Source organism: Fusarium tjaetaba (assembly GCF_013396195.1).
Source record: "Fusarium tjaetaba strain NRRL 66243 chromosome Unknown NRRL66243_c0000092, whole genome shotgun sequence".
Taxonomy (NCBI): domain Eukaryota; kingdom Fungi; phylum Ascomycota; class Sordariomycetes; order Hypocreales; family Nectriaceae; genus Fusarium; species Fusarium tjaetaba.
This window is the reverse complement of record NW_023501288.1, coordinates 259,106-272,723: the sequence shown is the minus strand read 5'-3', so window position 1 is coordinate 272,723 and position 13,618 is coordinate 259,106. Positions and strand designations below refer to the sequence as shown.

At 49.0% G+C, this 13,618-nt stretch overlaps 5 protein-coding genes across 5 annotated transcripts; 2 read left to right on the top strand and 3 right to left on the bottom strand.

The window, feature by feature from the left end:
* Nucleotides 1–465: 465 nt before the first annotated feature.
* Nucleotides 466–1,174, top strand: FTJAE_4993 (GTP-binding protein rhb1; the record flags this gene model as incomplete). The annotated part of the gene is made up of 3 exons (XM_037351454.1): nt 466–517; nt 610–878; nt 935–1,174. 3 exons carry the CDS (start codon nt 466–468, stop codon nt 1,172–1,174), a joined length of 561 nt encoding a protein of 186 aa, XP_037208002.1.
* A 1,377-nt stretch (nt 1,175–2,551) lies between these two features.
* Nucleotides 2,552–4,331, top strand: FTJAE_4992 (zinc finger with UFM1-specific peptidase domain protein; the record flags this gene model as incomplete). The annotated part of the gene is made up of 9 exons (XM_037351453.1): nt 2,552–2,620; nt 2,703–3,149; nt 3,206–3,296; nt 3,344–3,448; nt 3,496–3,707; nt 3,757–3,788; nt 3,836–3,987; nt 4,040–4,250; nt 4,304–4,331. The coding sequence occupies 9 exons, from the start codon at nt 2,552–2,554 to the stop codon at nt 4,329–4,331; spliced, it is 1,347 nt and encodes a 448-aa protein (XP_037208001.1).
* Nucleotides 4,332–4,342: 11 nt separating this feature from the next.
* Nucleotides 4,343–5,170, bottom strand: FTJAE_4991 (Ham1 family; the record flags this gene model as incomplete). Its single annotated transcript, XM_037351452.1, has 6 exons — nt 4,343–4,436; nt 4,484–4,517; nt 4,567–4,603; nt 4,655–4,799; nt 4,857–4,930; nt 5,000–5,170. The coding sequence occupies 6 exons, from the start codon at nt 5,168–5,170 to the stop codon at nt 4,343–4,345; spliced, it is 555 nt and encodes a 184-aa protein (XP_037208000.1).
* A 319-nt stretch (nt 5,171–5,489) lies between these two features.
* FTJAE_4990 (dTMP kinase) lies at nt 5,490–6,182 on the bottom strand (the record flags this gene model as incomplete). The annotated part of the gene is made up of 3 exons (XM_037351451.1): nt 5,490–5,685; nt 5,759–5,904; nt 5,994–6,182. 3 exons carry the CDS (start codon nt 6,180–6,182, stop codon nt 5,490–5,492), a joined length of 531 nt encoding a protein of 176 aa, XP_037207999.1.
* Nucleotides 6,183–6,664: 482 nt separating this feature from the next.
* FTJAE_4989 (myosin MYO2) lies at nt 6,665–11,771 on the bottom strand (the record flags this gene model as incomplete). The annotated part of the gene is made up of 7 exons (XM_037351449.1): nt 6,665–6,825; nt 6,877–7,091; nt 7,141–7,214; nt 7,265–11,114; nt 11,168–11,357; nt 11,418–11,550; nt 11,637–11,771. The coding sequence occupies 7 exons, from the start codon at nt 11,769–11,771 to the stop codon at nt 6,665–6,667; spliced, it is 4,758 nt and encodes a 1,585-aa protein (XP_037207998.1).
* Nucleotides 11,772–13,618: the final 1,847 nt, after the last annotated feature.

Below are 13,618 nucleotides of genomic sequence, written 5' to 3'. Positions count from 1 at the left end.
TTCTTGGAGGGCGGGGGCTTGCAGTGAGTGCAGTGCAGTAGAGTAGAGTTACAGTTCCTGAGGTGCCCATCAGGAATGACCTAAAAAAGATTGGCTCCTTTTTTTACTGCATTCAAGACCTGTATCCGTAGTCTAGCATCTGGTCTGAGCTGATTTGATTTGACTGACGTGAGTACGGGCACCTAAAGTTCCAGGCCCTTTTTGCCTACGGATACCATATACCCCCCAGCTGAGGCACTGTACTAAAGTTACACATCATACATTCACCATCGTCATCAACGAGCCTCTTTTTCCCCCTCGCTCTCTTTTTCTCCCATCATCTTATTTTTTTGCCCGCTGTTGGTCTCAGTTGCTGTACGCCCAATCTTTTACTCCTTTCGGGCGCCAACACTCAACTTTAGGTTCAACAACGAAGAACCTGACGCTGTTTCACTTTGATTCATTGCCACTCAACGTTGTAGCACGATGCCTTCTCCCAAGCAAAGAAAGGTCGCTATTGTCGGCAGCCGCTCTGTCGGTCAGTATTTCTCATTTTGGAGTGTTCATTCAACAGATGGCGATTTAATCCCGATTGCTCAATTACATTTGCTGACGATGGATGCATCACAGGCAAGTCGTCTCTAGCCGTGCGGTTCGTCGATGGCCACTTCGTCGACAGCTACTATCCTACGATTGAGAATACCTTCAGCAAGATGATCAAGTACAAGGGCCAAGATTACTCAACCGAGATCGTCGACACAGCGGGCCAGGACGAGTACAGCATTCTCAACTCCAAGCACTTTATCGGCATCCATGGCTACATGCTCGTCTACTCAGTATCATCACTGCCATCCTTCGAGATGGTGCAAGTTATTCGTGAGAAGATCCTCAACCACCTGGTAAGTCCTCCCAGAACCCGAAACAAGCAGCCCATAAGCTGAACCACGAATGTTAGGGCACCGAGTCGGTCCCCATCTGCATCGTCGGCAACAAGAGCGACTTGCGCCCCGAGCAACGACAGGTGACACCCGAAGATGGACAGAAGCTGTCGGAGAAGATACAATGCGGCTGGACCGAGGCGAGCGCGCGATACAACGAGAACGTCGGCAAGGCTTTCGAGCTCTTGATCGGACAGATTGAGAAGTCACAGAACCCAGGCGAGGCTCCGGCCAAGAGCAATTGCATTCTGATGTAAACAAACAATTGCGAATGCTGTTCAAAGAGGCATGATTATCATTTTGCCAGACAATCACGATCGCGATGACGATTCAAGTCTTCTCAGGCCGCGGGGCGGTCCACAAGTTCTGACCAGGCCAGGCCAGACCAAGCCAGGCCGTCCCACGATGGGTGGCAGTCATAGTCACAGTCTCAGTCACAGGGGTCACAAGGTGATTCGGGGCTGAGACAACAAGGGCCCTGAATAGGGTGCCCTCTTTTGGTTAAATTCTCCGTTGCTGTCTATTCTATCGGAAAGGGTGTGTCAAGTGGTACCATGTCGATGTCTAACTACCCAAGTTTTTGGTGTGTTATTTTCTTTCTTGTTTTGCCTGCCTTAACAACTAGAGTACATGGTTCAAATCAATGGAGGGGTCCAGGTCAGGACAGGAGGCTTTTGGGATTGGTTGCTTGGTTGCTTACTATTAGAAAATATCTGTTGTACTGTACTTTCTGACTCTGACTGACTAGTCGACTTTGCTTGGTGAATGTCCTGATTCATGACCGCTTGAATGTCTGACTGATAGAAGGGATTGAGTGACACTTGCAAGGATGTATCGAGCTGCAACTACCGATACGTACCTTGTCTAGAGCGAGTTTCTAGAACAAATCCAAGGCACCAGATTCTCGGTGTCGTTGATAATTGGTTCCCAACAATTCATGATGCTTTGTTAGTTTGGCTACCTAACTTGCTTTAGTTCTTTAAATCCCTCCCTCCCTCCATGAGAGCGGTCTGTCTCTTGTATGTACTGTACTGTGCTGTATGTTACTGTGAGATCCGTTTGGACGGGAACTTGACTCTATTCGGATGGTCCCGCTATACAAATGCAATAGGGTATCATCCGGGCGCTATCGAGAGATCCGCGGTCTTTGTTGTGGTACTGACGTTGTGCCATGTGGTATGTGACTGACTGACTTGGCATTGCTCTATATGCATTTGCTGTGTTTGCATTTTGAGTATGTATCCGTAAATACTATTATAGGACTCAAATATAGTGGTTGGTGTTGTTGAAGCTACAGTTGAATGGCTGCATTTCTTAGGCTGTGCCCTTCCCGTGATTTGACCTTTGAATACGCTGTGAGACCCTGGAGACGTGCGACGTGGTACGTGTACCGCCTTCACAGCCTCACTCACGGGTTCACACTGAATCACTCTCACTCACACTCTCTCACCGCACTCAACTCTTTCTTTGTTCTTGTATTCACTCTGCCACAGCCAAAAACATTGCTGCACTTGATAACTCATAGACTCATAGAAACTTATTCTCCATCTCGCATTTGAAACAACTCTCACTTCGTTCCTAAACTCAACCTTGTCTCATCTCCTCCCTCGTCTTAATTCATGAAATAATCAACCATGTCCAACTCGGATCCTTGCCCCTTCTGCGGCTTCAAGCCGGGCCAAGACGAATATGAACTCATTCTAGTGTGTTTCTCTCACTGATCTTTTCTTTCCCACCGCTTGACTTGAGTTTAGCTGAGACTAAGACATTCTTCCCCTTGACTAGCACATAGAGCAGCAACACCCAGACGCTGACGGACCACCACCCACCAACTCCGGAGACACTATTGAGTGTCCAGAAGGTTGCGGTGAGATCCTTCGGCTGGACGAGCTAGCTTATCATCTCGAGCTTCACGAGCTCGAGGCGCAGGACGCCACGCCCATGCCCGAACCAGCGCCAGTACCAGAGCCGGAACAGACTCCCACTGTGGCTCGGAAGCCGGAGTCGTCGTCTAGAGACAGAGACCGGAAGCACAAGAAAGTCAGCCCTATCCAGGCCTGGAAGGACCTCTTTTCCGGGCGTAGCTCTCACGGGAGGGAGAGTAACGGTAGCAGTAGTAGGACACGGCACAAGACCAAGAGAGAGGATGCCGGTATCACCAAGACTGCCAGCAGAGGCTCTTCAAGTCGCGATAAAAATGGCGATCGAGCTAAATCCAACGTTCGTCTGGGGGTGAGATATCACATGATTCCTGATACTTGTGATGTAAGTGACTAACACGAGAGTAGAAGTCCGATCTTGGTAGGTTTGCGCATGAGAGAAAGATGCCCCCTTGGCTCGTAGACCTTCTTAAGGATGAAGGTCAGGTTGTCAACGATGGTGAGTACTTTCTAGTAACGTTGCCCATCAGCGGCTAACGGTTTCAGGTGTTCTACCGGTTCTAAGTCAGCTTCTTGAGCAAAGTCCTTCAACACAGGAAGCCTACTTGTGTCACCCTGCGGTGCAACATGTTTCCAAATTGAGACGAGAAGGTGAGTCGACAAATGCTGTGTAATCTGGGGTGTCTAACGAGTGACAGGCGGTTTCTGTGGCTATCGAAATATCCAGATGCTCACTTCAAACATAATCGCTGCTCCAAGAGAAGGTTCAAATCACTTTGGGCGCACGTTTCCTACAATCTTTCAGATCCAAGACCTCATTGAAAATGCCTGGGACATAGGTATCAATGCCCAAGGAAGAGCAGAGACTGGAGGCATCAAGGGGACGAGAAAATACATTGGTACACCAGAGGTATACAACATCTCTTCTTACATGAAGTCAGTTGACTAACAAGAACCAGGCACAGGCTGTGTTTCTCAGCTTGGAGATACCGTAAGTTTACCACCATAAGAAACTCAACAGGCAACTAACAGTGACAGTTGCTCCGTTCAAGCATTTAAGGATCAGGAACGCGGCAAGTCGAAACAACGTCTCTTTGAAGCTATCGAAGGATACTTTCGAGGAGGTATCACAAGCGTTGAAGACCGAATCCATCATACGGACCTGCCACCGATCTATCTACAACACCCAGGTAAGAACATCTCATACCATCAGCATCCTTACCAGACACTAAACGCAGACAGGCCACTCTTTGACAATCGTCGGCTTCGAGAAGCAAATGGACGGTCAAGCGAATCTATTAGTATTCGATCCCAGTTTTCGTGATTCTACAAAAGTCAGAAACCTCATCGGCAGAACGGTTCGTCAGAAGCCCTCTTCGGTCGACAGTTTCTTACAGCCATATCGTCGTGGCTCTCACTACTTTCGCAAGTACAACCAGTATGAAGTGCTCTAGTAAGTAGTCCCGTTCTTGACTGCATCTGACCTTTATACTTATAAGACTCTAGCCTCACAAAGTATGCTACTGTATCGTAGTTCACTGCAATCTACTGCTGGTCCTTGAACCAAGCCTGAAGCTTGGCCAGAGCTCGACCACGGTGGGAGATCTTGTTCTTCTCCGCCTTGTCCATCTCAGCAAAGCTACGAGAGTTAGCAAAGATCATCGTTCGGGTTCGAACTTTACATACGTTTGACCCTCATACTCAAAGACGGCATCCCATCCTATTCATATGTCAGCATGTACTCTATGTATTCTTTTCACAGCACATACCGAAATCGGGAGGTCCACGGGGAGGCACAATCTTGCCCTGTATCACATATCAGCACAGTCAGGTTGAATGGACTCGAGGGTTTCTTACAGGGCAACGGCCTTGGAACAGAATGACCTTCTCACCAGGTCCAGCACAGTACCCAAAAGTGCACACAGCCTCAGCGGACTTATCAGTGTAAGCAGCCAACAGGTTGTTCAAGCCCTGGTGACCGATCGAAGTCATAAACCACTTGCTTTACAGCCATCACATCAGCATTCATATTTCCCAGCGTTTTAGCATCAAATCTCACATGTAAGGTCCAGGAAGACCGCTCAGAGCGTTATAGCACAGAGCCGTATCTTCAACCAGCACGGGGCCTTTGACCTGTATTTTATTATTGAGCACTTTCATTTCTTTCAAGCGTTTGTAGGATAGATAAGATAGTTTACGTACCAGATCAGCAGCTCTACGGCACTTTGACTCCGTAACCTCTTCAAGTGTGCCCTGAACCTCTTCGAGATCGATAGATTTGCTCAGAACCTCGATTTCAGGTTCGAGAATGGCCTTGACCTCGCGCAACTTGTTGGCGTTGCCGGTGATGAAGTTGACCTTGTGTGCAGCCATTTTGACCAAAGCAAAGTAGAAAATTTACTGACAGAAGTGACTTTGAAAGAGAGATAGCAGCTGGAGATAATCGAGCTGAATAGTAGGCTCCCCACTATAACTGTGATTGTTTGCCCATCAAAATATGCACTTACTCAGCACGGAACCACCAGTAGAACGATTCATGTCAATTCATAGCCTGCCCTAGGCTTGCATCTAAAAATCTATTTTCACCAACCGAGTCCACGCTGCAAAATATCCCACGCCCATAGCTAAAGACTTTTTGTAGTAACACCCTGTAGCAAATATCCATCCCTTTTATGTTGTATATGAAGATTGGTTATTCTTCGTCGTTATCCTTCTTCCACTGATCCAGCCAAGCCACTATACGATCAACGTTTGTGTCCATCTCATCAGATGTGTTGCTAGTCAATTCAATAACAATCTCCTCATCGAAAGCCTCGTGAGCTTCTTGGAGGAGAACTTGCATGATTTCAGAGTCGATGTTTTCTTGGAGCTTGGACTCGGGGTAGTTTCTGGATTACAGAGTCAGTAAATGTGTGGTTCTATGATCAAGCAATGACAAGAGCTGTGTAATGAGCAACGTACCTTGTGATGAGACGATCGTAGTGTGTAGATGAGTCAACTCGAAGCACAACAACCAGATCTATCCAGCTCTTGGGGAACAGATCACAGGCGTGCCAGTCAATAATGCATCCACCAGCCTTGACATCGTCCTCAATAGCATCTAGTAACTGTAATAATATCAGCACAAATTCTCGCCATACTCTCCAGAACCCGTGTTCATCTCCAAACAGTTCTGGACAATATATCAGTCTCATACCTTGTCCTCATCCACAATGAAGCTGTGAAACTCATCACTCCAACCCTCATGACACTCCTTGTCCTTCACAACTTGGTTCACTGAGAGATGGCGCAGTCCAGTTCGCTCCGCGAGAGCTTCACAGTGAGTCGTCTTTCCGACACCGGGCGTGCCCGTAATGATGATATTAGGCAGTTTTCGTGTGGTCATTTTGGCTGCTTTGTCGTCTGTATACAAGGTTGCAGAAATTGATGGGCTCTTCAGGTTGGGTAACCTTCAAAATGTTGCTATGCAGAGAAATTCCATGCAACTAAAGAGGCGGTAGATTCGATAGTTGCATTACCACTTCAACCAACAGTCACAGATGATAATATCTTCAATGCAATAGCACTTGAGTAGTGAATAAATAACCACGATATCGCTTCGTACTCTCATCTCTCGGACTCTCCAATACAGCCGTATCTCATCTTACAAAATAGAGTCGAGTATAAATATCCTTCCTCACCGGCTTGCGGAGAGGTGGAATATGTTCTCGCTCAGTATACATGATGCCGTCCAGATTCAAGGAGAATACCCTTCTTCCCTCAGATCTGTTTTCAGTTACACGCCGCCATTAGAAAATTCGATATCAAACACCGTGAAAATGCGGCTTCTATCCCTTATGTGCGTTCGAAATGCCTTGTCATTATCCCCTACGACTCTGTTTCCACCTCATCAACGCCGGCCAGCTCATGATGTTGTGGCTGCCCGTCTTCGTAATCTTCGCCATCAGTATAGTCGAACTTCTCTTGCTGTGCAATGGCTTGTGCCGACACGATCTCGGCTAGCCTCTTGAGACGAGGAGTCTGGAGCCCTGAGGTGAGTTAGCTTACAGTGCCTGTAGTAGGTTGTTCGTGTTACTTACAAGATGGAGTATAAGTCTCAAGCGCAGTGATGACTCGAGGCTCGGCGATCTCGTAAGGGCCACTGTCGTCCATATCGACGGCTTGTAGGAGAAGAACGTCGCTCTTCTCCGTCACGCGCGAGGCAACAGCCTTCATGATCTCGCCATTGATAGGCTGCTCGTAATCGGCAACCAAGTATTGGTTGAGCAGCTTCTGGATCTGGTTTGGTGATAGCCTATAGTAATTAGTATGCGAGTTTAGACCAGATTAGTATCACTACTTACATCCAGCAGATGTCCTGAATGATTTCTATGTCATTCAGGGTGGCCTTCTTGAGTTGAAGAAGCTTGGTTGCTTGCTGTGCAGTTGTTAGCCTTGTCCTTGACTTAGCGAGTACGTAGAGCTTACCATCAGATGCTCCAGCTGGAGCGTACCCTCGGGCATGTCGTGGCTCTTGCACCACTCCTCGATACGGGTGATGTTGTAGTTGATCTGGAGACCACGCTTCCATGAGAGGAAGTTTCGTCGCATGAGCAGGTCATTGAACGCTGTCACACCCACCAATCGCAGAAGCTCAGTGATGGTCTGTGTAATAATGGAGTCCTCCAGGTAGTAGGCCTTCATGGCACGGAAGACGCTGTTCAGCAAGCTGAGCAGGTTGTCCATGCTGTAAGCGGGGGTTGAGTTCGATTGCAGGAGCTTGCCCAAGAATCGGCTGCTTTCGTTGGTAACGAAACCAGGGAGAGACTGGGACTCGATGATGGCGGGAATAATCATCTTATGCAACTTCTTCTTCAACACCTTCATCCAAGTGTGGTAGATGTTAAACTCCAAGCTCTCAAGATCGTGCTTGACGATCTCCAGAAGACGATCGTACTCATAATTGTCCGACTTCTGAGCCTCATACCAGTCCTCGGCGAGGAATACAAACGACAACATCTCGTGGACGTTGGACAGCCAGAAGGCGCCGGGGTTGATGGCCTCGTCGCCGTCGTGCTGCATCACCTCCTGTTGGATGGACTGCATCACGTTGGCCAAGAAACGTTCCGACTCCTTCACAAAGCCGTTGTTCCACATCTCTGATGTAACCAAGTTGATGAGATATGAAGGGAAGAGCACCTCCTTGTCCGAAGGAGGAGGGGTGCTGCTTGGTGAGGGGATCTTGAGGTTTCGGATCAATCCCATTGTTACCTCCTCATTGAGGCCATCCTCGTCCGCAAGAAGCGTCTCAAGTTCCATCTCGATATTATCAACGCCAGGTAGGAAGGTCGAGCCAGAAAGGTTCTGACGATGCGCCGTGCCAGTAACAGCCATGGAAACCGGCCGAGGGTTATAAGTACCGCTAAAGCGATCAAGCTCCCGTGGTTCCGCACCGGCACTCCGACGCTTAGGCTTCTTGGACGAGACGAGGTTGATGAGACCTGCAGGTGCTGCGGCTGCAGGCGTGGTACCGTTGGCAAGCTCTCCGTTGATGGGGGCATTCCTTCGAGCCAGCTCGAGGGCATCCCGCAGAGACTCCAGCTCCTGTCTGAGACTCATGTTGTCCTTCTCGTGTTGCGTGCTTGACCTTCTTGCTGTCTCCAACTCTGAATTTGTAGCTCGCAGAGATTCCCTGAGTTCTCTCTCCTCCTCTTGCATCCTCTTGATGTTGGCCGTTGACTCGTCGAAGGCAATCTGAAGCTTTTTCATCTCGTCTTCCATAGCTTGTAGGCGGGCGACCGCGATACCAGCCTGGTTGGCTTCTGTCTGAAGCTCCTTGGTTCGGGCTTCGAGGTCGTTGTGTCGCTTCTTCCACGATTTGATCTGTCCTTCGTAGTTTTCCACTTGCGAAGCCAGACCCTTGTTCTTCTCCTTCATTGAGCCCAAAGACTGTGTCAACTCGACGACCTTGTTTTCAAGCTTGTAAGAAATCTGCTTCAAGTCACGAGCCTCCTCACGAATCTTCTTATAGTCCTTTCGAGCACTTCTTCCGCGCCACAAGCTCTGGATGAGGACAACCTTGTTGCGGTATTGCCTCCAGGCTCGTAATTGTCTTCGTGATCTCCAAGAACGCTGGATCTTGAGAGCAGCATTGCCGAGACGTTCCTCCATAATGTTCTTTCGTCGGAGATATCCCTTGGCGGCAGACTCGAAGAGAACCATATCTTTCCGGATTTGTTGATAGGCCTTGCGTTGCTTAGATCCCTTCCAGACTCGCTGGATGGTAGTGGCAGCCCTGATAGTTCGTAGCTCCTGGACTTGTTTCCTGGCCTTCCATGACCTGATAGCAGACTGAGTCATAACAATGGCCTCACGGGCGTCAAGATAGCGTCGTCGGTAGTATTTGGCTCTCAAGTTCTTCTGGATCATAATAGCACAGTCGTTGAGTCGAGTTGTGCGGAGGTTCTCCAGGAAAGCAAGCATACCAGCTCGGAAGAAAATCTTGGTGAGACCAAGCTGATACTTGTCCATACCCTTGCTGCTACTTGTTCCGAGAGCCTTCTTAAGAATAGCATCGGCCATCTCGCGGATTTCCGAAGTCCATTGATCAGACTTCACAAGCATGTAGTAACGGAGGGCAAACTCCTCATACGTCCAACGAGTAGGGTAACCAGCACAACTAATGCGAACCGTCTCGAGGACACCACAAGCACGAAGCTGGCTAAGAACCATAGGTCCCTCAAACTTCCATGCCTCCTTGGCCTCATTAGGCTTGATACATCGGATGTAGTGTACATCAGTATTGTTGATAGTGCTCATGAGCTCGATGAGCGAAGATCGGAAAATACCTCCCAGAGTGGGCTTTCTGTTGACAGCCACGCCGATCTTCCTACCAGCGGCGGGCTTAACGGAGCTGGAGCTTGATGAGGCGGCATCCTTTTCTCGTACAGCTGAGGCAGCGTCAAGAACAGTCTTCAAGAACTCGTTGCTTGTGGCACGCAGGACAGCCATGTGCTCGTCAGGGACGGTATCTCGGTTCTTCTCAATGAAGCCCTCGGATTCGTAGGTAACGTCGATGGCATAATGGCAAACGGTGAAAGCAGACTTGCCAAATCGAGGCTTCTTGTAGAACTTGTGCTTGTCGGGAGTAAAGTTGTGGTGAAGCTTAGTAACGAACTGTTCATCAGAACCCATAGGAAGACGAGACTCTTCGTCAAGCAGAGACAGAATACCCATGCGACCCTCAATCAGGTCGATACAAGGCTGGTTATCGGAGAAGTCGATGAAGGTCCAGTCAATCTCTTCCCTGAGGTATTCCTCCTGCTCCAGCTTGAAGACGTGCTGGTTGAATTCCTGCTGGAGCTTTTCGTTGGCATAGTTAATACAGAACTGTTCGAAAGAGTTCTTGGCGAAATGCTCGAAACCATAAATATCCAAAACACCAATAAATGAGACAACTCTGTTCAACACTTCCTCAGCAGCCAAACTATGGTTGATGACATCGACAAGCCAGTCGAACAAGCTTGAATAGATGAACTTGGCAACGGAATCTCGAACAACGATGGCTTGCGCTTGGCTGAGGTTGGAGGTGATCTTCTCACCACGGGTAACGAGCTGCTTCTTGACGATCCATCGGGAAAACTCCTCGGCCTTGACACCAAGAATGGCACAAGCTCGCTCCAAAGAAGGTTCGTTGGGGGCCAAAACACTATCGTTGCGCGATGCAGTGATCTTCACGTTTCCGAGATGCAGAAGACCAGCCAGCAGCTTGAAGATGTCAGCTTGCTGGGCATCTGTGACGCCAATTGTTGACAGAGACTTCTTGGTGGCCTCGAACTCGGCCTTGTCGTCCACACCGTCGATTGTTGGGCAGTTTCCTTGGTTCAGGTACTCGAACTCCTCGATAGGTAGCAGGTTAAGCTCCTCACGCTGTTGCTCTGACGCACCAGCGACAAGCTGGTAGAAAATGTGGTAGTTTCGCTCCTTGAGGGGCTGGAAAACCAATCGAGAACGCTCGAGAAGGTATGTCCTGATCTTGGCACCGATGATATTTGTGTGCTCGTCAAACATAATCTCAATGTACTTTCCGAATCGTGACGAGTTATCGTTTCGAGTCGTCTTGGCGTTACCGAACGCTTCCATGATAGGGTTAGTCGCAAGGATCTGCTCTTCCGTCTCACTCATGGACTCGGCTCCTCGTTTAGAGCGTCCACCAGGGTTGTCGGGTGACTCTCTGGTAGCGAAGTATCGCATGATGTACTTGGCACTGACAGTCTTGCCAGCACCAGACTCTCCGGAGACAACTACTGTCTGGTTCTTCTTGTCGCGAACCATGTCCCTGAGCTTCATGTCAGTATGGAGTTGGGTTGGCATGTGAAAGTGCATGCTTACATGAAGGCCTCTTCAGCAATAGCGAACAAGTGGGGAGCTTGTGTCGCTCGCTGTCTTCCAGCATAAACCTGTACCATGCCGGGAACGTAGAGCGAATCGACTCGTGCGAAAGGGTTGGTGGCAATGAGGACGATACCACTGTAGGTGTAGATCTCCTTTTGCAAGTATCGTAATCGAATTGCCTGAAGAACTACGGGGTATCAGCACTATTGTCCAAATACCATGGCAAGTAATCTTGTGTTTGACATACCAGCAGGTTCGTTAAGATGGGACAAATTTGTAAGATCGTCGCTGGCTTCGAGCATTGTCGGGTTCATCAGAGGGGGCAGAGACGGGTCGTTACCGCTCTGTAGGGCCTCCGCGGTGACCTCGATATCTTTGGTCTATATGAGACACATCCTGTCAGTTTCGTGATCCCAAACAGATAGTGCCAATGGCATCATTGAACACATTTAAAGGGAAAACTCACGTCGCCATTCTCAAGCTGAAAGGTCAGCTTGACTTTGGGCCCATCAACGGTCTTGTTGATAAGCTCCGAAGCAACCCAACCCTCGGCAGTGTCTGGCTGCCAGGCTCTTGTGCCAACCTCGTAGGCCGATGCCATGATGGCGATATGACCGGGCGCAAGGCCGGTTTGTGAAGCAACAGGAGGCGAATGCGGCTATGTCGAAGCGGTATCGTCAAATATTGTGCTAAGGGGCTGAATGGCGGTAGGAAGCAGACATTCGCCAGCAGCTGTTGGTATATGAAGCAACGGGGCCTGCCGGGGAAAGATTGTGGTCGTCAAAACGCCGCTGATGACAAAGGCAAAGAGGCGTTATGCGATCTTGGATCGTTGAAGGTGTCGGTTGTTGGATGCTCTGCGCAAATCGTCCAACTTTTGGGTACACCGGTGCCCCGTAATCCAAAGTACGGTGGGTGAAGGTGGGCGGTAGAAAAGGACCCTGAACTTGAAAAGGGCGGGAGAAACGAGCTTTGTACAACTCTTCCTCTCACTTCCCACACAAGGACACAAAGAACTCGCCGACAAAAAAAGAGGTCGAGCAAGATTAAGTGATCGCACAAGGCAAAAGGAAAATACCTTGAAGAGTAGGTCAAAAGTTATAGATGCGGTCGGTGATGCCAGCACGCGTTTTGCTCCTGATTGAAAGGGCCGGATGGACACTGGAGCCGCACGGGGCACGCACGTTGGAGGTCGAGGAACAGGGGGGCGGGGCATTCGCTGTTAGAGGATTGCAGTACCTAGGGGCTCAGCCATTGGTATTTCTTCAGTGCATCACCACCATCGGAATACCAATCAAGATCGTTTTAAATACCTCGAACTCTACGACGCCCACCCAGCCTTTCCAGTTCCTGGAAGCTCCTGGCTTCAGAAGAATTAGGGGCTCTCTCTACCTGGACACTCCCGCGAGCCAATGAGGGGCCGACCCGTCCGCGTCTTCGACCTTGTCTTGTCGTCCTTGGGATCTGGGGTGAGAAGCAAGCGAAGGACAAATGCATGCATTTTCCTACAGATAGCTCTTGGAATTGAGTCGACACTGTGTCTGTCATGCTCTACCATGCCATGCCACGGAACTGGACATGAACATACATCAACCCGTGGTGAGACTGTGACTGTCACTGAGGACAGATACAAAGGAATTATTGGGGGTCGTTTGTTGGAGCTAACGCTCAAAAAATGTTACGCCGCAGGCCCCTTAATTGACATTTGACGATCAAACGCTCCGAGATCGAAAATCGCACTGTCTTGATACAACTTCACCGACTGTATTTGCAGTAACGATCACAAAAGCTATGCGTATGGGGACTGTGCAGTTACCGGACACAATGCGTGTATACTCCTAGAATACTTGAAGTTTCACTTAGTGTTCTGAAAGACAGAGATCACAATGCCATGGCTCGTTAGAGTCGACATACCAATCATCATGAACCAATTCTCTCAGGCTTCAATAGTCAATTTACAAGCCCAAAGATGAAACCCGCCGGTGACATTGATGAACAAGGCCCGATCACCCAAAAAGGAGATGCCAATTCCAAAAAATACTGGGGAATTCTTGAACCCTAGTAGCCGATTAATATATCCCCACCATAACCCCAAGACTAGGAACTGAGTCCATCAAGGACATTTTTGAAGGATCAGCGAGGTTCAATCGTAAAAGCCAGAGCTCGGAGGAGCTTGTTCGCCGAGGGTATCACAGAATCAACCTCGAATTCCGAAGGTACATAATCTTCTTCAGGTCCGAACTTAGGTCTCGGCAACCACACGGCTATGCAAATGCACCTCATATCCCCAACATTTTATTATCGACAAGCCATGGTTTGACATCAAGCAGCTCTGCAGCTTACGCCAACAGTTAACGAACTCTATGCATGCTTATCTCAGCCCTTACGCGGACCTGAAGTTAGTCTACAGAGTCAGAGTACAGAGAGAGGTACATAAAGGTCAACAAA